Source organism: Uloborus diversus, chromosome 4, assembly GCF_026930045.1.
Source record: "Uloborus diversus isolate 005 chromosome 4, Udiv.v.3.1, whole genome shotgun sequence".
NCBI lineage: Eukaryota > Metazoa > Arthropoda > Arachnida > Araneae > Uloboridae > Uloborus > Uloborus diversus.
The window spans coordinates 176952682-176975181 of record NC_072734.1 but is presented as its reverse complement, the minus strand read 5'-3'; the positions used below and the strand labels follow the sequence as shown (position 1 = coordinate 176975181).

Sequence of the window (22500 nt, the reverse complement as noted above, 5' to 3'; positions counted from 1 at the left end):
GTTATATTTAAAAATCCTTAAAAACGTAATTACTTCATGATCTTTTGAAATTCTGCTTCTTGACTCTTCCAATAATCTTTTCTTGAGGACAGGATCTTTGGACAATGCTTGGTTTATGTACTTCTTTATATTGGTTAACAATGTTTCTATGGTGAACCAAAGTTCATCAGTTTTGGATAAATCAAAAAATATTGCAATGGAAAGATTTCTGGAAACAAAGAAAAATCAAATGCATACATTAATAGCATGATCATATAACTTTAAAAAAAAAAAAATGTTATGAATTATTTTAACACAGTTCTTCTGGTATAATACAAAAGTTTTGTTGAACCTCAGTTGAAGGATGATTTTGAGTTTTAAATACCCTATTTTAAGAAAGACATTACCTTATTAGAAAATTTTTAAAGAATATACAAAGTCAGTAAGCGGACCTTCAGATCTAGATTATATCTAAGTTTAATGTCAATAGTTTGAAGTAGCATTTCTTGCCTTTTTCAGCTCATGGACTGATAAAAACTAGATAGAAAAAAATTGCCGAGCGGTGATTTTTTCTTTTCTAAGCACAGATGCATATTTCGAAAAAAACTAAACTATACATTTCAGGAAGAGTACAATGGAAATTTCGGCCAAAGTTTTGAGTGAAACTTTTTATGTTATTATAATATTTCCTGTACTTAGTACAAACAAATAAGGAAAAACATTACTATACAAAACAATAACAACTGCAGATTTATGTTTTGTAGAAATCTTTCTTTAATAATATAGACATTCATGAGTAACAGTCTTTTTTCGTGGCTTTTTTAATTAGTATCTTGACTTTAAGTGATTTATTCTAAGTATCAAGTTAATCAGCAAAAAGTTATGTTGGACTTTTATTTGGTTAATGAATTTACAATTATAGCATGTAAAAGTTAAGGGTTTAAAGCTCGATGCAAATCTTCTTCATGTTTTATAGTCCAGGCAGGACCATTATACTAGTTCCACATTTTTGATTGGGAGGGGGGGGGACTTCAAGTTAGTATCATGTTTTGGGCTACACTTTAGACTAATCAAGCCCTGATTAATATATAGTCGAAAACTTTTTAAGCAAAATTGAGGGGGCCATAATACTTTTTTCTTCTTAAAGAAACTGGTGATAAAGGAATTGCAAAGACTTCACTGCTGATCAGTAAAGAACAGTAATTAAAAATAGAAACCACAACACAAAAGGTAAAGAGTTTCAAATTTTCATGAAATTAGAAGTGAGGATAAAACATACTTCACATTCTCAGGTGAAATAGCAATTTCAAGAAGATCCATGAAGATTGAACCACCACCCAACTCATAAATATGACATATTTCTTTGCCCTGGTTAAGAAATCAATGCATTAATATGGGATGACATGAGAAATAATGTATTACTTTAAGCACAGATTTCTCAATTATATGACAATAGATTACCGACTCGATGCCTTTATTTCTACGCCCAAACAAATATTCCAAAGCCAGTCCAGTTTTAGGAGTTTCTACTCGATCAAGAAATTTATAAATTATAGTGGATTTTCCCTAAAAATAAAGATAAAGAATAATTTTAACAACTGATAAGGATTTTTAAGACAATTCTAAACTAATCTAATTTTTTAAAACATATGATTCAATGTAGATACTTACTGATATAATTTAATTGCATAAAAATAGAAAATGAAAATATTTGAATAATAAGTTTTAAAAAAAAGTATTTTGTCAATATATATATCATTTAAAAAGGCTTTAGTATGGGAATTTGCCAACAAAGAATCATATATATTATCAGCTGAAATTCTTCTGCAACAACCTGTTGGCTATTACTGGTGTAACAGACTGCTCAAAATCACAAGTGTAAGAAAATATTTATACTAACCCCTTTCTTACTTCCAACAAGTAATAAAACTGGATCTTTACTGTCACTAGATTCTGTAAAAAAGTTAAACATTTCTAATAAATATTGACACTTAATTCAAACGACAATAATATAATTTAAACAGACAAAATAATTCAAAAGAAATCACATAGCATTAAATTACTAGCCAAAATCATCACAATAAGTTTTGAACTGAAATTGGTTTTAAAATGCTTACTGAAATTGCTAACATTTATGTTTGGCTATTTGAGTCCAGAAGTTAGGGACTGACTAAGAAAGGGAGTTCATGAAATTTACCTCATATGCATGGTATACAAAAATCACAAAAACATTTTTTTTAGATGACTGCAAATGGTAAAAAAGTTGAAGCATTTTTTAGAAATACATCATGTAGAAATTCAAAATTGAATTGAAAACTTAATATTTTTAGGTAAAAAATACAATTGATTAAATTCAGTACAGATTTGTAACTAATATTTTTTATTGTCAAAAACAAAAATATAACAATTATTTTAAGTACATATTTTTAAAAGAAATATATTCTGTAATTTTTCAACACTTCATCAACATCTTAGGTATGTACTAGTTTGGAAATTTTTTTATAAATTCAAAATTAAACTTAACTATTGAAAAAATACCATAATCTAAGGAATTAATACTTTTTAAGGTATATACCTTTTTCTAATTTATTTGATTCTTCAACAGCAATGTCCCATAAAAGCTTCCTACTAAAAAAAAGAATTTAAAAAAAAAATCAATCAATGAAAACTAGCCAATAAAGAGCAAAACAGTAGAATATAAAAATGAAAAAACGAGAATAAAATCAATTTCAAAAAGGTAGATTTCTTTGTATAACAAGTTTTCAGGATTAATTAGTCAAAGCTTAAAGCTTAAGCTTTAGTTCTTAAGCAAAAGCATAAAAACTAATAAATAAATACAAAGACCAGACAAATTGTTCGGAAAAATTATATTCTCTTAGGGACAATGAAGAAAAGAAGACCATAAAAATATCTATTTACACAATTTATAAAATTTTCTACATAAAGATATAGATACTTCTCTGAAATAACTTTGAAAATTAATACAATTAACTCCTGATCATCTAACTACAGGCAGATTATCTGTATTCTTTCATGCTTTCAAAAAAATAAATAAATAAATAAAAATTGCAGCGATAATTTACTGAATGTAGAAAAATGCACCCAATTTGAAAAAACAAGTGCAAATTCTATATTTGGATATTCTTATTGCATTCTTCCCCTTCTCTTCCAATGACATCAAACTTTCCACAGGCCTACAAAACCTCAGTTTACATCTGTATTCCTTTTGGCTAACACTTGTAAATGAGTGAACGGACCAGTTTTGTTCAAAAATATTCTCCTCTCCTCTTCTACATCTTTCTGGCTTGATTTAAATTTTTTAAGGTTCATTCAAATGAAACCAGGTCAGTGCATCCAACTTCACATTAGACGTTAGAGGATGCCACGTAACTGCATCTATGGAGACGCCATCTATTGGTAGAGAGACTGATGCATGCGTAACGTTTCATGTTGCACAGTGACAGTGTGGTTTAACGCCCAAGAGAAGGTGGTCACACAAGTTATCGTCCACTATGAAACATGTCTTTTTCTGACCACAAGGTCCCCTACTCAGGGGGAGGAGGCCCACTACTTGTCGAGTTCTTGAAACGGGGAACCACCATCAATGCCCAGCATTATCAAGCCACTTTACAGAGCCTTAGACGAGCCATTAATTCAAAACGGCCAGACATGTTGTCCAAAGGCGTCCACATACGGTCAATGTGGTGAAGACAACATTGCAGTAGTTTCGGTGGGAAACGTGGGACCTGGAACATCCACGTGCACCCCTTCCCGTGCGGACCTTTCACTGTGTGACTTTCATGTTTTTTAACCTCTAAAACAAGCTATTTGCAGACAACACACTGGATATCGCGGATATCACAATGGATGATGAAGTGTGTGACTGGGTTCACACAGTCCTTGATTCAATAGCAACCTACTAGCTTTTTCAAAGGTAGAATTGACCGCCTAGTGTCGCAATGGGATAAATGCGCCAACAGTTTTTTCGACTATTTTTGAGTTAATAAAATCGCTGCCGTTACTTTTACACTAGTGACATGGTTTCATTTGAATGCCCTTTATATGTTTCAACTAATTTGTTTACTTGATCTCCTAACTGTGATTTGTAGCAATGAACAATTAGTTTTTTGCTTTTAAATACATTTTTTACATACACTGTTATCGTTTCTTAGCTATTGCATACAGTTTCCAACTTATTTTGTGGGTATCAGCAAAATTTGCTTATCTGCAGTCAATGTGCCACTCTTTTCTATGGATAATCAAGAGTTTACAACACATCATAAACACATAATAAATATAAATGCCAGACATATTTTCTTCTAGAAATATTAGCAATATCTAATGAAAATCAAACAAAAGATGCAACTTAATACAGGATGCATCAGAAATATCTCTCACATTTAAAATATGAATAACGAAGCAATATAACAAAAATATACTGAATAATTTATTTAGACTGTTAAATAACAATGCTTATAGTGTATGCTATGCACTCTGATGAAAAAGTGACCTTTTGTCCTCAAAGTGTAAAATGTGTTCCCAAGAAAAGCCCAAAAAATTTTAGCTCTGTGGTAAACACAGCAATAAAAAAGACGGCAGCACCTATCTCACCATACCTACACTCCCCTATTATCTCACCCCTATCACCTATTTTTAAAATTTCTAAGCAAAAGGATGAAAAACAACGAGCAAATAAGGCAGTGAGAAGCAAAGAGATGTAAGTGGAAATTTTCAAGTTTTGAGTAAAACAACTTTATAGATTAAGGTTCTAGGTAGGCTTTCATTGAAATTTTTTCTAAATCAAGCTGTATAGCAGCAACTACCAGGGCTAATACCATCTCTTGCCCTAAGACAGAGGAGAGGTTCACCTACCATATGTACTGGTTATCTCCAAATTTTTAATTTTGCCACTTACATCCCTTTGCTTTCACTGCCTCAAATGTCTCCAGAACTGGTTCTACTACGAAAATTGTCAAGGAAAAATGATAATTCAAACTTGCTTCTATGCAAATATTTCAACATATTAAGGGTTTCCAAAAATAAATTTTGAGATAACTGTGGAAAATACGTAAAAGTTCTTACAGAAAAGAAGGGGATTTTTTTTCAACATGAAGAACTTTGAGACATCAAGGTTTGACTGCATTTAAATAGGTCGGTCAGAAAGTTAGTTGCACTACTTTGTAAATATTTTCCAAGACAATTTTGATGAAACTCTGGGGCAACACTTCAGACATGTACCTTTATCATGTGAAGTAGCGGCTTTTTCAAGTCAAATTTAGTTTTTCTGATAATCAGTCGCAAACATATCTCGACACTTGCAAGTAGCGTCCAAATTGGAAACGAGTGCAGTGATTTTATTTTGTGGGAAAAAAGGTGCAGTTGCACTGAAATTTATGGGCAGTAGCATGAAGTGTCTGGCGAAAATGCAATGTCATGTTAAGCTAGCCTGAAATGGTGCAACATGTTTGAGGATGGACGCACAGACATTGACAATGTTGAGCGCAAGAGAAGACCAAGTTTCTGTTGGAAATGTGGGATCACCTTCCCTAGTCGCCTAAACCTTTCACCTCCTGACTTTGATGTTTTTGGTCCCATGAAACAAGAACTTTCAAAGCGAAAATACCATTCGAATGACAAAGTGAAAGCTGCAGCCCAACAATGGTTATTGGACATTGGATGGGATTTCTTTGCAGAAGGCATAATCAACTTGCACCATGCCTCAAAAATGCTTAAATAACGAAGGTGGTTATGTTTTCAGGTAGATTTTGAATGGAACTTTAAGATAACAGTAAAGTCATTGCAAAATTTCAATCTTTATTTTGTTTTCTTGAGCAATACAACTAACTTTCTGACTGACCCTCGTAAAATAGTATGTACTACACACCGCTCAAGGCTATAACAATGACTAATGACACACCATTTGTGCCAGAGAAACTGCAATGGCAAATATAGGAGTTACTTCTGCTGCACCCTGTATTTACTTAAGAGGCTTCTATATTAATAACTTACTTTTCCATGATACATGAATATGATTTCTTTGTCAATGGTGCAAAATATCTGCAATGTAAGTAATTATAATAAGATAAAAGAGATTTTAATATATATACAGTGGAACTCACTAAAGAACTTCTCCTGAGAAAAAAAGAAGTCCTTAAGCAAGAAAAGCTCCATAAATGGAAAATAAATAACAATTAAAATAAATAACTTAGCACTTCTTTGTTCAAAATATTTATTATTTTTATCATGTTTGAATATTTATTTACAAACGCAAAAACACAAATGATGATTTTAAGATCAGATTAGTACATTTAAAAAAAAGCAAAATTATGATAGTCACTTCTATTTATAATCTGATATTAGAAGAAGCATTCAAAATCGTTTCTTTGAGCTTTAGTTCCAATATAGGGAGGTAACTTCGAACGGTGCGTACGGCAATTGGCATATTTTTTTATTTTAGGAAATTTAATTTTATTTATCATAATTGCGAAAACTAAAAGCTTCATAGACAGCAATATTCAAAAACTTCATATTCTAAATTCTAGGGCTGCCATATACTTATGGATATTATCAATCATTCTTTTTCTTTTGTCTCAATGATAGAAAGTAAATGAGTAACCAACCTTTTATGAAAAAGTATAGGTACCCTTTTAAATTTTTTCCCTGGATTTTGTCGTCAAGTTTTAAGGCAGAGTCTTATCTTCTTATTGGAGTTTTTGCTGGTGTGTCCAAATATTTTCTATCCAATCAAGGCTTTGGAATTGTACATAAATGATGGGGAGACAACAAGAAGTCGGACGAAACATTTTTATGAGAATATGCTCATGAAAAACAGTATGGTATACAGGGCCGATCCTAGCAGGTGTGCAGGGTGTGCACCGCACAAGGGCGGCCAAAGCAAGGGGCGGCCGCAGGCCGCATCATATAATTCTTTTAATCAAGCAAAATTCTTCAAGACTTTCTCACAAGATAACTTAGAATAAGTCAAATAAGTATGCTGAATTTTAAATGTTCAATTATCAAAGTAAGTGCCGATTTCCCGACAGCATAGCATAGTTTAAGAAAAATAGATTGTTAGGGAACATTAGGAATTGATTTATTGTTCATTAATATCCACTCTTTACACACATGCTTCATTTGGTTGCAAAATTTGTGTCAGAACCGGTAATCAGGCATGGATACAGGGGATTGGAGATGAGGGAAATGGCTCCCTCCTGAAGCAAGAAAGGGTGCCTTCTAAAAGGAGCACTCAAGGCCCAGGGCGGCCACTAGTGTTTACCCCCCAAGCTTTTATAGACCTAAACAATGAAGATATATTTATATATTATATTTAAAAAAAGCCATACTTATTAGATACTGTCGCAAGCATTTCAAACAAGAAATTATTTTCCAACAATCGCGGATGCGTGGAGGGACAGTGGAAAATTGCGACTCCCCTGAGACTCAAACATATATGAATAACAAACTAAAGTTTTGTAATTTTCCCCCTTTACAGCATTTTTCTCGAATTAAAATCACGAATGAACTGCCCGGTTTCAGATCAGAGCTTTTGCCCCGGGTAGTAAATTTAAACGTACCTCCAAAACGAAGATCCAAAAGGATGCCATGACCTCCTTGACGAGACTAAAGAAGGCTTAAAATTGCGTTTTTATAGGACTTTGATTTTGGAAAATTTCACTGTTTGAACCACCGATCTTAAGAACCCAATTAAATCATTGATTCACCCCTTCCACCTTAACTTAATCAAACATAGCCTGAAAATGTTGGCTTTAAAATCCAAAATATTTTTTCAGAGGACAGCCCTTCTTAATGTCATCAAAATTTGCTTAATGACATTTTTCGTATTTCTTTTTCAAAATTTTTGCGATGGAGGGTCCCGAAATCCATTCCCAAATATTACTACCAAAGATAGTTTCAATTAGTGTCTTTAGAGAGGCCCCTAATTCCGCCTCCTCAGTTTGAAATTGATTTCAGTTTCAAAAAACACTTCGTGAGGGCACACTGAACCCCCGTCCGCCCTTTGTCCCATCGTTATCAAACAATGCGTAAAATACGATTTTCTAAAAAACTCTGGAGGAGAATTGCCTGGCTTATGTAACTTTTCACGGCGCTAGGGCATATACCCATCAATCTTCGATGTGAGATGGACAAAAGGGGTCTATAGTTGTGTTTTTCAGATATTAATATCGAAAAATATCCGAAAGATTCGCCGAAGCTTTCCAGTTTTGTTAACGTCACCAAAGATAGCATAAAATTGGGCTTTTAGAAACATCCACTTGGGAGCCCCGAAACCCTTCCTTCCAAAAATAGCCTAAAATGGAATTTAGCTCTGAAAAATATTTCGGTTCGGAATATTTTCACGTTTTTCCTATCGTTTTCAAATACAGCCAAAAATGGGTTTTTGAAACAATAGTACCGAGAAATTACCGAAGGAAAGCCGCCAGATCCCCTACCGTCACCAAAGACAGCCTAAATTTGCGTTTTAAACTTCAATTTCAAAAACTTTCGATAGGAGATGATTGCCTCTCCCTCCCTCTAGCGACGTCAACAAAATAACCCAAAACTGCTTGTTTAAAACTTCAGTTTCGAAAAATTTTCGGAAAGAGCACCTATCTTTCCTAAGCAGCGATCACAAAAAACAGCTTCGAATTGATTTCAATTTTGAAAGAATTTTAGGAGAGAACTCCAGCATTACTTTTCCCCTGAAGTCTCGAAAAAATTCCTAAAATTGCGATTTTTGACGTCAATTTCGAAAATTTCTCCATGCACCTTGAATATACCCGACTCTTTTCTCTCCTTGCAGCCAAACACAACCTAAGATCACTAAAACAATTTTTCGTACGCCAATTTCGATAATTTTCTGGGAGTAATCCCCCCTCCCATGATTCCTCCTCCTCCGTGCTTTCTCACCGAAATGTCGCCGAAGACATACTATAAAATGCGTTTTTACGACTAGTAAATTTTGGTATCTATTACTTTCTTCAAAGATATAAATTGTACCTAAGGAGTTTCTTACTATAAAACTTTTCTTCCTTTTTATAAGTTCATAATTCTGTTTTTTTTTTTTCTTTTTTAAATTAGAACTTGATATAGAAATTTGAAGAAATATTTATATGGACGTCAAATATTAGTCAAAATATGCAAATTACTCATGAGGGGCGGCACATTAGCTCTTTGCACACGGGCGGCCGACAGCCTAGGATCGGCCCTGATGGTATATGATAAGTTGAGGAGGATGGTAAAGTATGATACTTTGTGGCAAAATGGTAGGGGGGGGGGGGAGTTTAAAATTCTGAAAAAATGTGTGACATCATTTGTGGACAGCCCCTTACTCTGAACACTTTTTTGGAGGAGGTCCTGGAATAGAAATGTGTCGAAGCAAGTATATAATGTTGCCAACGGCGGATCCAGAGCATCCTGTTGGGAGGGGCAATTGAGTGATAAATTTTTGGGAGGGGGGGGGGTAACTAATAAAAACAAAATTAAAAAAAAAGTTAAATTTGAAGCATGTTTTTTTGGGGAACAATGTGTATTGTTCAAAGACTTTGAATGAAAGTTATAAGTTTCGAGTACATATTTTAAAATTAAAAACTGAAAAAAAAAAGAAAAAAATCTACTAATATTCTGGATGCATTATCTAAATTAAACCCTTCAACTTTTGATTTGTTTGAGGACTCGTGAAGTATTTTCAGTAGCCAATCAGGTCCTCAATTGAACTTTTTTCCTTATAAAAGAAAGGTTGCAGAAAGAGAGAACTGAACAACATAATGAAGAGAAAGGGTACCGACTATATAATGAAATATTAAAATTGCATTTTAAATAAAATTTGAAGATAGTTATGGATTTGTTTGTTGATTGAGTTGTTTAATATTGATGCATATGTAGGAGTGTTTGCAGGCTCTCCCCCGAAAATTTTTGGCAATGAGTTTCTTTGAATCCAGTTTTTTTTGAAATTTAAGGGCACATTTAAAAAAATACAAATTGTTTGCTTGTTATCTTTGTTTTCTTGAAGGGAAAGGATGAGATTCAGGAATTCCCCCCTCCCCCATTGTTTTTTGATATTAGAGCTTCAAAAATGCAATTTTAGATATCTTTAGTGATGCTAAGACCTAGATGGTTCGGGGGCTTTCCCTTGGAACAATTTTGGAGTTGGAAGTCCTAAAAACGCAATTGTAGGCCATCTTTGATGACATAGTGAAAAACATGGGGCTCAGAACTTTTCCCCAGAGACTTTTCGATGTAGGAGTTCCAGAAACATTGTTTTAGATGATCTTTAATAATGTTGAAAGATGAGGAAAGGAGGACCTGGGGCTCCTCACCGGACAATTTTTGAAATTGTAGTCCCGAAAAATGCAGTTGTAAGCCATCTTTTATGATGTAAGGAGGAAGGAACAAGGTTTGAAATTTTTCATCGGACATTGTTCGAAATTGAAGTCTTGAAATTTTATGGTTGGTCATCTTTGGTAGCGTTAAGGAAAGGATTGCGTTCAGGAGTTATCCCTTAACTTTTCAATACTGAAGTTTCAAAACGTAATGATAGTGGGTCTTTATTGATGTTAGGGGAAGTACTCAGGATCGGGGGCTCTCCCCCGGAATTTCTTCGGAATTGAAGTTCTAAAAATGTAACTGAAGGCGCTCATTAAAGACATTTTTGAAAAAGTTTTCGATTCCGGCAATTTTTTTAAAATTAAAGCTCCAAAAATTCAAAATTTTTGATTGTCTTTGATGACATTGGAGAGAGGGGGTGAGGGACTCTCCCTGGAAAATTTTTGGAAATAAAGTCATAAAAATACAGTTGTAGGCAATTTTTTTGAGATGTTTTGGGAGGGGAGGGGGGTGGAGTTTGGTAACCTTTTCTGGGAAATTTTTCAAATTTACAAACCTTTTGGGGGGGGGGGCGATTGCCCCAATTGCCCTGTGGGTCCGCCACTGAATGTTGCTGAGGTAACTCCCTGAAGCATTGCATAATCTCATAAGTGTAATCCCCTTATAATATATAACCCCAATAACACCAGTGACCCCCTTTGAATATGGGATAGCTTCTAGATCAAGAATATGCTCAGCTCCTTCACAAGGTTTTTTGTCTTTAGCTCTGCTATATCGATTTCAGACAGTTGAATCACAAACAAGGGCGAAAATGCAGTCTCGTGATGACTGAGCAGTTTGGCATAAGATTTATGCAAAACTATAAGTTTCGGAAAAACCGAGTAATCAACTACAAAACACAGAAATTCTTCAAAAGACAGAGAGAGAGATAGAGAGAAAAAAAAGAAGTTTTCAAAAAAAAAAAAAGTAATTAAGTTACAAAACTAATTTTTCTAATTAAGAAAACTTCATCGAAACTTAATCTTTCATAATCAAAGAAAAAATTTCACTTTTTTCTTTGATTATGAAACATTAAACTTTTACCAAACTTATAGACAGGGATAAAAACTAGTTATGGCGATTAAAATTCTGTAAATTATATACAAAGATAATTTTAAGCAGAAAATCATTGAAATATTCTTTTTTTTAAAGGAAATTAAGATTTATTTTTTGAATAAAACTGATTGATATTATAGAAATACCTTTTTTACTTTACCAGCACATAGTATAAGTAATACATAAAGTTTAAGCTCACGGAGTTAGCATTTGAACTCAATTGACATGAAACGGAGTCTTGCAATTGGTCCTTGGATTTCGAAACGAACACAAAAAAAGGAAAATCATTTATTTGCTTAAAAAATTAGTCACTTTCTGTAAGAATATTAGTATTATTCACAATTATTCACGACAGAAATAGATGCATGAAAATGTTTGTCTTTCGTTGCCATGAAAACCATAAAAACCTACGGTAAACAAATAATGAAAGAGGATCATTGGTCAATTCTGCGTTGCCAGTATGGCTAAAATAACTTGTCAAGGAGTCAACCACTGGGGCCCGTGATTTGTGGGCCCCATGTGAGCCAATGATTAATCTCAAAACTCGTGTTATTTTGGAATGTGACAGTATTGTGCAACATCAAGAAGATGAGCTTACTGTTTCTGATATTGCGCCACAAATTTCCCATACCCACTTTTATTGCAGTCATTGATTTCAAGATAATGATGTTTTCTTATCATTTTTGACACGTGCAGCAAATTGTAGAGAAATACATGCAGAATAGATTTATATCTAGCACTACTGCAGTCAAATATCACGGAATCGGGCATTATTTATAATAGAAACTATGTTTAGTAGCATACGGTTTAAAAAATAATAATAACGTCACTTTTTAAGGCTGTCTGCTGCTTCAGTTCTTGCTGAACGCAAACTTTGACTTAGTGAATTTAAAAGACATCAAAGCGATTAAGAATTCAAACGCTGAGACAGTTTTATAAGTAAACGTTTGGATGGTTGCTAACAATTCCTAGAAATGAATCGATAATTTTTCGTGCGAAGCAAATCACGGAAGAAGTACATTGCGCATGCCTGAAAGCAACGCCATCTTGGATGCTCACTGCGGCAGGGAGGAGTAATTTAATATAGCGGGTATCGAAGTTAATGTAAACATAGTCTTTAATGTTTGCTATTAACAAAATAATTACAATATTTAAACTTTCAAAATATTCCCTCTTAATTCAAATGTATGTCATTTCATTCGTATATGCCTCCTAACATTCTTGCAAGTTCATTGGCATGCCGTAATCACTGACATTTTGTTATGGAAAAATTTCGCTGCATTCTTCGATTCTCCATATGATTATTGCATAAATAAAGCATTTTTCTACTGGAGGAAGTCAAGAAATAAATCACTCATTGAATTCCCGAAGGTAAGCAGCTGATCTCTTGAAAAGTAATGGTGTATGCTAGCGTTTAAATGACCTGAGCTAATGTGTCATTTATGCCTGACAGTAATCCATCGCAATTTAGTATCTCTAGCAATAATTATTTATGCAACTTAAATCTCATGGGCGATTTTACACATAAACAAGAAATTGATGTGTCAGGATTTTGATTAATTTACAATGTTTGTAAATTGTTCTTGTTACTTTCATTTTAATCACATAAATAGATGAAACTGAATTTTTTAAATTGTGTCTTACTTGTGCAACGTAGTGCTATATCTTCGTATGTAGATGATGCAAACCATTGAAAATTGAATGTTTGATGATTTTGTGCATTTCGAAGTTAAAAATGTCCGTATTCACGAACAAGTAGCTCATTTTTATTTAACGATTCATGACGTTTTGCTCTGAAAACATGGCTATCTTCTTGTTGATGAATGTATTTTAGCATCCAAATGAAGGTTAATATCCAATTGGAATGAGTTTCAACAACACTTTTGCAGATTTATCTTTTTTTTTTCAATTACTTTGAACTTATACCAATAATATTGTGTTTGCTGTAGGTACATTGAACAGTATATTAAGATGAGCATTTTTATTTAAATTTTATGTTTAGCTATCATGACGTCTTTTACACTAAAAAATTTGAAACATTCCAAATATTGATTACCAAAAAAATAATAATAATAAAGATCGCTTTTATTATTTGTGGACGAAAAAATCCTGTAAAATTTTCTTTGGGATTCTAGTGTAACCATGACATTTTTGTTGCTTGTGGAAATTCTGCCTTTACTAAATATCTTTGCATAGCTACTTTTCTATTTAAACCTATGCTTCATCATAGTTATGCCTGTTCTGTCATTTAATTACATTTTAAAATGTCATTACTATGCTACACAGTTCTCTGAAAACTTCTTTTGTGAAACTCTGATTTTGTTTCCCAAATCTATGTTTTCCCCTCATTTCACGTTTTTTCACCAGGCTTCAATTTCTCTTTGCTAATATGTTAATTTAACCCGGATGAAAAGTTTGTTACTTAAATTTCCAGCATTTTAGGTTTTCCCTAGGAAGTAAAAAAAAAAAAGAATGTTCTAAAACAAGCAATGTGTTTTCTTTTGTACTTTTTAAAACCTAATCTATGGTGTTAAAAGTTAATCTCAATGAAAACAGAAATGCCGACTGTGCTCGATCCACAGCCGATCTTATGGACTTTTCGTCCACCAATAAAAATGAACAAGAAGAACCAGGAGCGCAGCCCATCCCTTCTTTCAATAATGCATTGAAGAGCTTACAAATAATGAAAGGACTTTTCTTTCTCACAAAGACCAAGGAAAAACTTGAAAAGTATCCAATCCTGGAAGATGCTGGATTAAATTCGAACTCAATGACACTAAAAAACAATCCATTTTGCAGAGTATTTAAAACCTAAATGCTTGAGTTTGCAAATAAATGTAATAAAATTATCTAAAATGGTATGTATAATATTGTTCTTTTCGCAAAACATAGATATTATACTCTAAGAGAGTCGTCTTTACTACCTTTACTTTTTTTTTCTATTTAATTTTTGCTTTATCTGTATTTCCCGTATTTTACGTTTTTTTGAACCGAGTTTCTTGAAAAACTTAAAATCAGTGTTTCACTGTATTTATAAATCAGTATAAATCGGTATTTTGTGCTAGAAAACAAATAGGTTATTTCTTGTGAGAATTCGCTTATTTAAAAGCAAAAGTTACCGCCCCTAAGCCAGGGCTAAGGCAGAACTACATGCAATGTTCCAGATAGCCTAGTTATAACATCCAGAGACAGCAGTTTCATTCTTATTGGAAGCCATCAGTTTGGATTTGTCCAGACAGGTGAGTTCTAATAAGAACGAAACTGCAGTCTCTGGATGAGGGGCGTGTACAGAATTTTCAAAGCCTGTCACAAATGACTTTTATTGGCCTCCTTCCGGATTTTGCCCGGACCATTAGGTGCCCCCCCCCCCTCCAGTCCAGCCCCTTGCTCTGGATGTGACAGCCAGGCTGTCTGGTATATTGCATGTAATTCACATATTGATGATTCTCTTTGTGTGTTGATAACCAAGACTTCTCGAGTTTCAAACTCTAAAGGTAGTCACATTCTATCGCACGGAAATCATAATGCTTATACACTTTACAATGAACATTTGCAGGAAAATTTTATTCTTCAATTTAGTTTGAGCATTGCATTTTTGAACGTTACCCAATCCAAAAAGGTATTTAGCAGCTTAGCCTTATTTACTCTTTTGATATTCAGTAAAATAAATAAAGTTTTATGTTCATCAGATTCCAAGCTTTGTTCAGCAATTTTTCTTATTATTAAGTCATCTTGTAAATTTTTAAAGTGTTGCCCATTCAAAATTTCTTTAAGTGCCATGAAACATATGTTTTCAGTAATAAGTAGATGAGAAATTTCTTAAATATATCTCACCTGTTTTTTCCATGTTTGGTACAATAACATTTAACTGGCCCTTGTGGACCCGGGTTCTGCCTGCCTGAGGTGGCCAGTCGGTGGATTTTCGAGATGCAGAAAATCATCAGCATCCATGTCGTATGATTATGCGCCATGTAAAAGATCCCTAGGGTATTTGTTTGGCTTAAAATTCCCCAAGCAAAATTTAAATCCTAGTTCAATTTCGCATCAAATGAGAGCCCTGGTGCCTCCATCTGGCAGAAACTGGGCGTCAAAAAAAAAAAAAAAACTACTGTGTCATACATCAGTGCCTTAATGGTGACACACGAAAGACTGATGCATTGTAGGAGAGCATACTTTGTCTAGTTATGGTTCAGACGCCTCTTGGATGGCCCCATTGGAAACAAAAAAAAAACCAATAGTTAACATTTAAAAGTTTAACATCCCTTTAGGAATAAACAAATATTTTCCCTTTTTCCAGCATTATGGTAGCTGAAAAGAGAGTACTTTTCTCACAAACTGTACATTTATATCATACTTACTACATTATACATTTATACCATATTATATTTATTCCATTTTTTACATAACTTGATCAATGTCATAATCAGCTCCCTAGAAAAGTTCTTTCATTATAAGATTGTCTAAAAAAATTAATGTTCTTGGCTTTGCTAAATTTTGCAATTTTTGTAGCTGCACTATCAATACCTTCTAGGTCTTTATAATAGTCTCATATTTCACCCACTTAGAAATTTCTTCATCCAAGTTGATGACCCCAAGAAAAGTTACATGTAGTGCACGTAAGTGCACTGGGTGTGCACATATGTGCTCTATGATGAAATGTGACATGATCCGAGATGTAATAAATATTTGAAAGCCAAATACATACTCTTTTTTTTGGGGGGGGGGGGGGGTATTAGTCTTTTACCAGGCCATGAGAGAAACTAGGGTTTTACCAGTAAAAACCTAGGAAATACTATTAGCATCAGCCTTTGTTTCTTTGCTGGCAGGCAGTGATTTATTATTTTCTCTAATAAGTCTACATGTCTTGTGCTATAGTTTAATGTATTTTTTTAAATATTTTATGTGAATATATTCTTTTATATTAGCATCTAACCATTGGATCATTTTACAAGGAATAAGATGACAGCTATCTCATGTGTTTCAGATCCAGAAAACATTTTTCAAATTAAGGGGGAAAAGAGAGGGAGTTTTGCACTGTTAAAAACTTAAATTAATTTTTTCTTTGCTAGATTTGACTTTAAGTAACACTACCAATTGTATTATTTTTCAGTAGAACTTTGTTTATCCGGATCAAATTTGTGGCATTAAAAAACATATATTTACTTAAATAATACTCTTAAATTATTATTGCAAGAACCAAACTTTATGTATCCAAATATTTGGTTTTTGTTTTGCTTAAACATACAGCTTCTGCATAGAATGTTCAATCAAGTATAGTACTGATTTAACAAACAAATATGGCGTACTTTGAAACATCAGGCTGACACCACTGTAGTTGAACTAGAAATGTCAAAGTATTTGCGAGAAACAATATTATGTAGTTTTGTTAGAAAGCATTATTTTTTGCTTTAATTAAAGATAAGTTTTCTCTTTTAAGAATGTTTTTGCTAATTACCCGGATCATCCCAATTTTTATTTATTTAGATTGGTTTTGGTCCAAGTTTATGCGGATAAACAAGGTTGTACTTTACATGTAAGGAACGTTATGAACCCCACCTTGCAGAAAGTAAATTCTAGCTGTCCTAGTAACCTTGGTATTTATTCAGTTAAGATTCCAACCTTATTATATTTACTGTGTGATTTATACTGCAACAAGTTCTAAAAAAAATCACTTTTTTTTTTGCATATATTTTCTGGTTTAATATTTTAAGATATTGCATGGCAAACTAAATAGGAAGGGGTTCGTTGTGGATGCAAATCACAGTCAAACCTCCATATGTCGAACTTCCACATATCAAAATTTTCTATATATCAATATCCCAGCAAATTTCCATGTCCATTTCATAGAAATATTGTTTCCATATATCGGAAAAATCTCTATATATCAAAAAATTTTTACAGACATTCATTTATTTTTTTTCCACTTTAGACTGTCTCATGAAAAATGAAGGTTAGGGGGAGAAAATTATGTTCACTAAAGGTTACTACGAAACTCATAAGGAATCTGGGGTCGAGAGAAGTGTAGATGGATCGTTGTTCCGTTCTGGAGTTCTTAAATTCCCTCCAGTTTATTTCAAATCTTAGTTGCAACCAGTAATAGAGTAAAATCAGTTTCAAGTTATTCCTATTATCTGTTGATTATCATTCCTAATCTTTTTAGCTTAAGTGAAAATCATTCAATTTAAGTACTAGATTGATTTCATACTTTTCTCTCGATTACATTGCCAAAATAAAAATCCCCTAATGTTTGGTAAATTTAGTATTTCTGCAAGCAGAGTTCCTGCTATTATGAGAAATCGGAAGGTCGTAATAAAAGTACAGAAACTTGCAGAAAAACTCACTCAAAACATGAAATGGGATTACAGTTGGCAAAAATTAGTTTTATTTTAATGTTTTAAAGAGATTTTTATGATAAACAAAGATCCTTTCTACATATCGAAATTTCTATATATCGGATTTTTTCACCGCAATTTGCCACTTTGATATATGGAGGTCTGACTGAACATTATCAAACACAAATGCTATGCATCTTTCTAGCGAAATGCCAAAGTCATCATAACCACCCAATGGGAAGCAATATTAAATAGTGAATGCTTTGTATTGACAGCCTATTCAACCGTTTCTCCACCACTGTTTTTCCAAAATATGATTTTAATAAAATGAAGGCATTGCAAAATTGCCAGGAGATTTAAAAGGAATGTTTGAAAAAAGAAAAATGCTGTGCACAAACTTCAACATTCAAGTTAATTTCAAGTCCAATGTACACTTTTCTTCATTAAGTTTTTTACTAGTTTTTTTTTCAATGTGAGGGGTTTAACCCTTTTAAAACCCTTTCCTTTGACATGGCCCTGACAATATATTTCAGTCTTTTTTTCTTCTTCTGAAATTCTGAAACCAATTTAGATAAATGAAGTTCTATTGTAATGAGTTTTATATTGAAATAATCAGCATATTACTCAACTATTTCCTGATCGTCTTTCTGTTGTTTCTTTTCTAGAAATGTAGCTGATTGGAATTCTGACACTTATGTCAGAATTGTTTATGAAAAAAGTTTGGATTTAAGTCCATTGTGTAATCTATAATTAAATATCTCATTTTGAGCTTAGACTACAATGCCATCACTACCCAGGTAAGAGGTCTTGAGATTCATTTTATCCTTTAATGACTTTTTTTTTATTCAAACAATGTTAAGTTTAAAAAAAAAACATTTAAAAAGTTTAATTTTATCATTAGTTAGTTACAAGGCTTTAATTTTAAAATCGGCTTCTTACAGCGCTGCTACTGGCAACTTAAAAAAGTGACTATTTTGAGGAGTTTGTAACTATAACTTAGCCTAAATTAAGACATAAATGGCTATTTTGTAAAAAACTGCTACTATTTCAGCCTTAAAGCAATTATAATGAGAAAAATACAACCATTTATTTAAAAAAATGGAGTTGTAAAAGAAAAAAACTTCAGGTATCATCGACCGAACTTTCCTAATTTCAAACAATGTTAAGTTTAAAAAAAAACATTTAAAAAGTTTAATTTTATCATTAGTTAGTTACAAGGCTTTAATTTTAAAATCGGCTTCTTACAGTGCTGCTACTGGCAACTTAAAAAAGTGACTATTTTGAGGAGTTTGTAACTATAACAGCCTAAATTAAGACATAAATGGCTATTTTGTAAAAAACTGCTACTGTTTCAGCCTTAAAGCAATTATAATGAGAAAAATACAACCATTTATTTAAAAAAATGGAGTTGTAAAAGAAAAAAACTTCAGGTATCATCGACCGAACTTTCCTAATTTCAATCTCACTCAGGTCTGCCAAATTACGTGAAAAGTCGCCAAATGGTCTATTGTGGCCTTATTTATGGCTAAGGATAAGTAAGAACAATTGCACTAAATGCAGGGGTAGGAGTTGTCCTAAAATTTTGAGTTTTGTCCTAAGATTCCTAAAATTTCGAGTTTTTTCCTACGATTCCTAAAATTTTCATTAATTATTTCCCTACTTGAGCAGAAAAATAAAATTTAACCTAAATATCAAACTTTTCATGATGATATATTTTAGGATAAAATAAACTTCATAGACCCTAAGAAATTTTCTCTAAAAAAGAAAGAAAAACCTATGCTGATGCTGTTTTTTTTTTTTTTCCTGGAGAAAGGGGGGAGGAGTAGTTGACCAAAATATGTGCTTGACATAAAGCTTATCTATACTTTGTAAAGCTAGCATTTGTTCATTCGTCTTCTGCAAAAAGAAAAGATGTAAAAATAGAATAATAAAGAAAATAAAAAGGGCTGTGCAGGAAGTGTTGCAGAAAAAAGGATTAGGTTTAGGGAAAGGAATAAGATCTGATATTTACAATATTTTTTCCTTTTGAAAATAAATAAAAAATATATAAACTAGAGAGGTGGGAGCCCTAAGTCACTTGACATAAAAAACTCCATACTATATATATTTGTAAGAATAATAAGATATATTCTAAATAAGAGTAAAAAAAATGATATGAGTTTTTCTATTATATCAATTAGTAATGACAGACTAGATGATTTTTACCATGTTATGTGATTGTCTTGATTTACTTGATTTTTTTTTTTTACTTCTATTATTTTAAGACCTGGTAGTTTGAAAGATCCTGAAATTGCTGAACTTTTTGATAAAGAAGACCCTGAGAAAATTTTTGTTGACCTTCGTGAAATTGGTCATGGAAGTTTTGGAGCAGTATATTATGTAAGTAAAAAGCATCATTATTTTACCTAAACTTTTATGTGCATCATATGTGTGTGTACTCAAATTTGTACGTTAAAAGCAGTGCGTGCATGTAAACCTGAAAATGGGCATTTTTAGTTAGTAGCCTGTGACTAGTTGACTCTTATGATTTAATAGCCAATTGTACGTTATTAGTAGTCACATTAGGATTTTTACAAGGCTGTTGTTTATATTACTTACATAAAGTAAGATATTGTTCTTCAATTAACAGAAGCAGCAAATAAAGTTTTCATTGTTTGCTCTTCAATGCTTAACTATGTGAGAATGATGATTCTTCAACTTCTATTTTTTCTTCTTAATATTGAAAGTAACTTTATTTATTTTACTCATTTAGGCTAGAAATGCAGTTACCAAGGAAGTGGTTGCGATTAAGAAGATGTCTTTTACTGGGAAGCAATCTGCGGAGGTAATACTGTGGTTTAATACATTGAAATTATTTTGTAAAAAATTCTTTGTTTTATCATCTCATAGCTAATCTTATATATACTGAGTAAATTTAATTTTATTTTTCAAATTCTGATACATCTTGAATAAAAGTATTAGAAATTATACAGAAAAAAATCTTCAATCAGTGTCTGTTCTTCCTTCAATGATTTAACTGTTTTTTAATGAAAATCATCATTCAGTGAATGAGTTGAGGATTTTTTTATTGTTTAATTTGAAATCTCACTTAAGTTAAATCAAAAAGTAAATTGAAAGAAAAGAAACAAAATTTCCCCTGCACAGCAACCTACTAGACTTGTTTGGGTAACTTGGGAAAATGTTCAGTTTTTTTTTTTTTTAATTCTTTTCAATGTCCTTCCTTTTTCCCCCTATATTGCTTAATGAGTATTTGGGGTCCGCATATGTGTTTTTAAAAAGTATTTCATAGTATTGATTATACTTATTCATTCAAAAATATTTATTACGAAGTAATTTTGTTTTTATACCCTCTTTAAATCTCAAGTAAATCATCATTGAAACTGCTCTTGTTTTTCAATGTTCAAAAAAAAAAAAAAAAAATTGATCACACAAAGGAGCAAAAAAATGTTTTTCTTAGGTGCCCAGAGTTTGAGAACGGATTTGAGATATGTTTTGGGGCTCTGAATCGAAATATGGAATTAGGTTTTCTCTAGCAGCTCTACTTTTTCAGATAAGTGCTGCTGTTTTACCCAAAATATGCAGTTTTAACTCCATTTTGCACAGTTCTAAAGCAAGTGTAGGCTTCTGAAACAATGATTGCCTCCAGCATATTTGCTCTATTGTCAGTATGCAGTCCAGTTTCATTCAGGAAAATTCACTACATGGAGTAAATATCTAGCAAGTTTAGTAACAACTCTTCAACGAATTAAGGTCAACTTCTAAGTTCTTGCTTTGCAAATGTGCGCTATGCGTGATGTGTGACAAGTTGGATCTTTGTGTATAATATTTTCAGAGCCTGATTAATGTAGTGGGTAACCCCAAACAAACATTTTTTGGAGGTCCTACACAGTCAAACCTTATAAACCCAAGCATTAATGAAGAACTGAAGGTGGTGGTTTCAGGGGTGTTGAGGTGTTGAACCACTCGTTCGAAATACTTGTTGTTGGGAAGCAGAACATCCTACTCTTGTACGCCAAAAAAAGGTAAATAAATAAAAGAGGATACCTTTAATTTTGTTTCATTATCTAAAGTAATAGATTACTACAATTTTAGTCTTTTTGGGGCCCTTAAAAATCGGTTACCCATTGCCAGCCGCCTAATTAGTCTGTTTGGTAACTGAGCTCTGGTTTATTTGTATAATACAACATAAAAAAAAAATCCATGTTTGGTTTGATCTATGGATGTAATTTAAACCCATGTCACATATATTTCAATGTTATATCCTAGAAATTTGAGCTCCTGTGCAAAAACCGATGTCATATTTGAACTCGGGGTACCCAAATTCATACAAAATCAGCTCCAAATACCCGTGCACCAAAATAATTGTTCTCCCGTGTTATTGATTAATACTTTTTGTTTTCTTACAAAATTTGTTTTCTGCAGACCTATTCTTTTCCTCATAAATACTGCTATGTGTTATCCATCAAGCAACCCTGTAAAACTTCTTTTAAACAAGAAAAGAAATTAATATATGTGCTCATTGAAATGCAGCACATTAAAAATAGGGTGGTATAGCACAATTTACAACCTACTGAGTGGTTTGGGTGGATGGTGGATTGAGCTTTTTAAGTTTTGTTAGTTCCGTTGGCGTCAATAAAAGTAACATCAACAAAGTACAGAAAGTTTGGAAACCTCTAGGTTTATGTATTTTAATGTGCAGTGTAACCCTGATTTAAGGATTGTCAAGGGATTGAAAAATTTTATCGTTAAATTAAGGATATCGTTAAATCGA

General features: G+C 32.7%; 2 protein-coding genes across 3 annotated transcripts in view; one reads left to right on the top strand and one right to left on the bottom strand.

The window, feature by feature from the left end:
• The window catches only part of LOC129220198 (cytoplasmic dynein 2 light intermediate chain 1-like), a 35163-nt gene extending 22805 nt beyond the window's left edge, over positions 1 to 12358 (bottom strand). Inside the window, exons 1-7 of the mRNA XM_054854562.1 lie at positions 12228 to 12358; positions 5989 to 6036; positions 2555 to 2607; positions 1880 to 1932; positions 1441 to 1545; positions 1259 to 1347; positions 34 to 208 (exon numbers count right to left, since the gene is read on the bottom strand). Of these exons, the coding sequence (XP_054710537.1) occupies positions 34 to 208; positions 1259 to 1347; positions 1441 to 1545; positions 1880 to 1932; positions 2555 to 2607; positions 5989 to 5996 (483 nt within the window). The 5' untranslated portion in view covers positions 5997 to 6036; positions 12228 to 12358. The remainder of the gene's footprint in view (positions 1 to 33; positions 209 to 1258; positions 1348 to 1440; positions 1546 to 1879; positions 1933 to 2554; positions 2608 to 5988; positions 6037 to 12227) is intronic.
• Positions 12359 to 12435: 77 nt separating this feature from the next.
• LOC129221589 (serine/threonine-protein kinase Tao-like) overlaps positions 12436 to 22500 on the top strand; it is a 37149-nt gene continuing 27084 nt past the window's right edge. For both annotated transcript variants that reach the window (XM_054856103.1, XM_054856102.1), the window contains exons 1-4: positions 12436 to 12768; positions 18395 to 18526; positions 19994 to 20108; positions 20482 to 20553. In XM_054856103.1, coding sequence (XP_054712078.1) covers positions 18510 to 18526; positions 19994 to 20108; positions 20482 to 20553 — 204 coding nt within the window. In that variant the 5' untranslated portion in view covers positions 12436 to 12768; positions 18395 to 18509. The remainder of the gene's footprint in view (positions 12769 to 18394; positions 18527 to 19993; positions 20109 to 20481; positions 20554 to 22500) is intronic.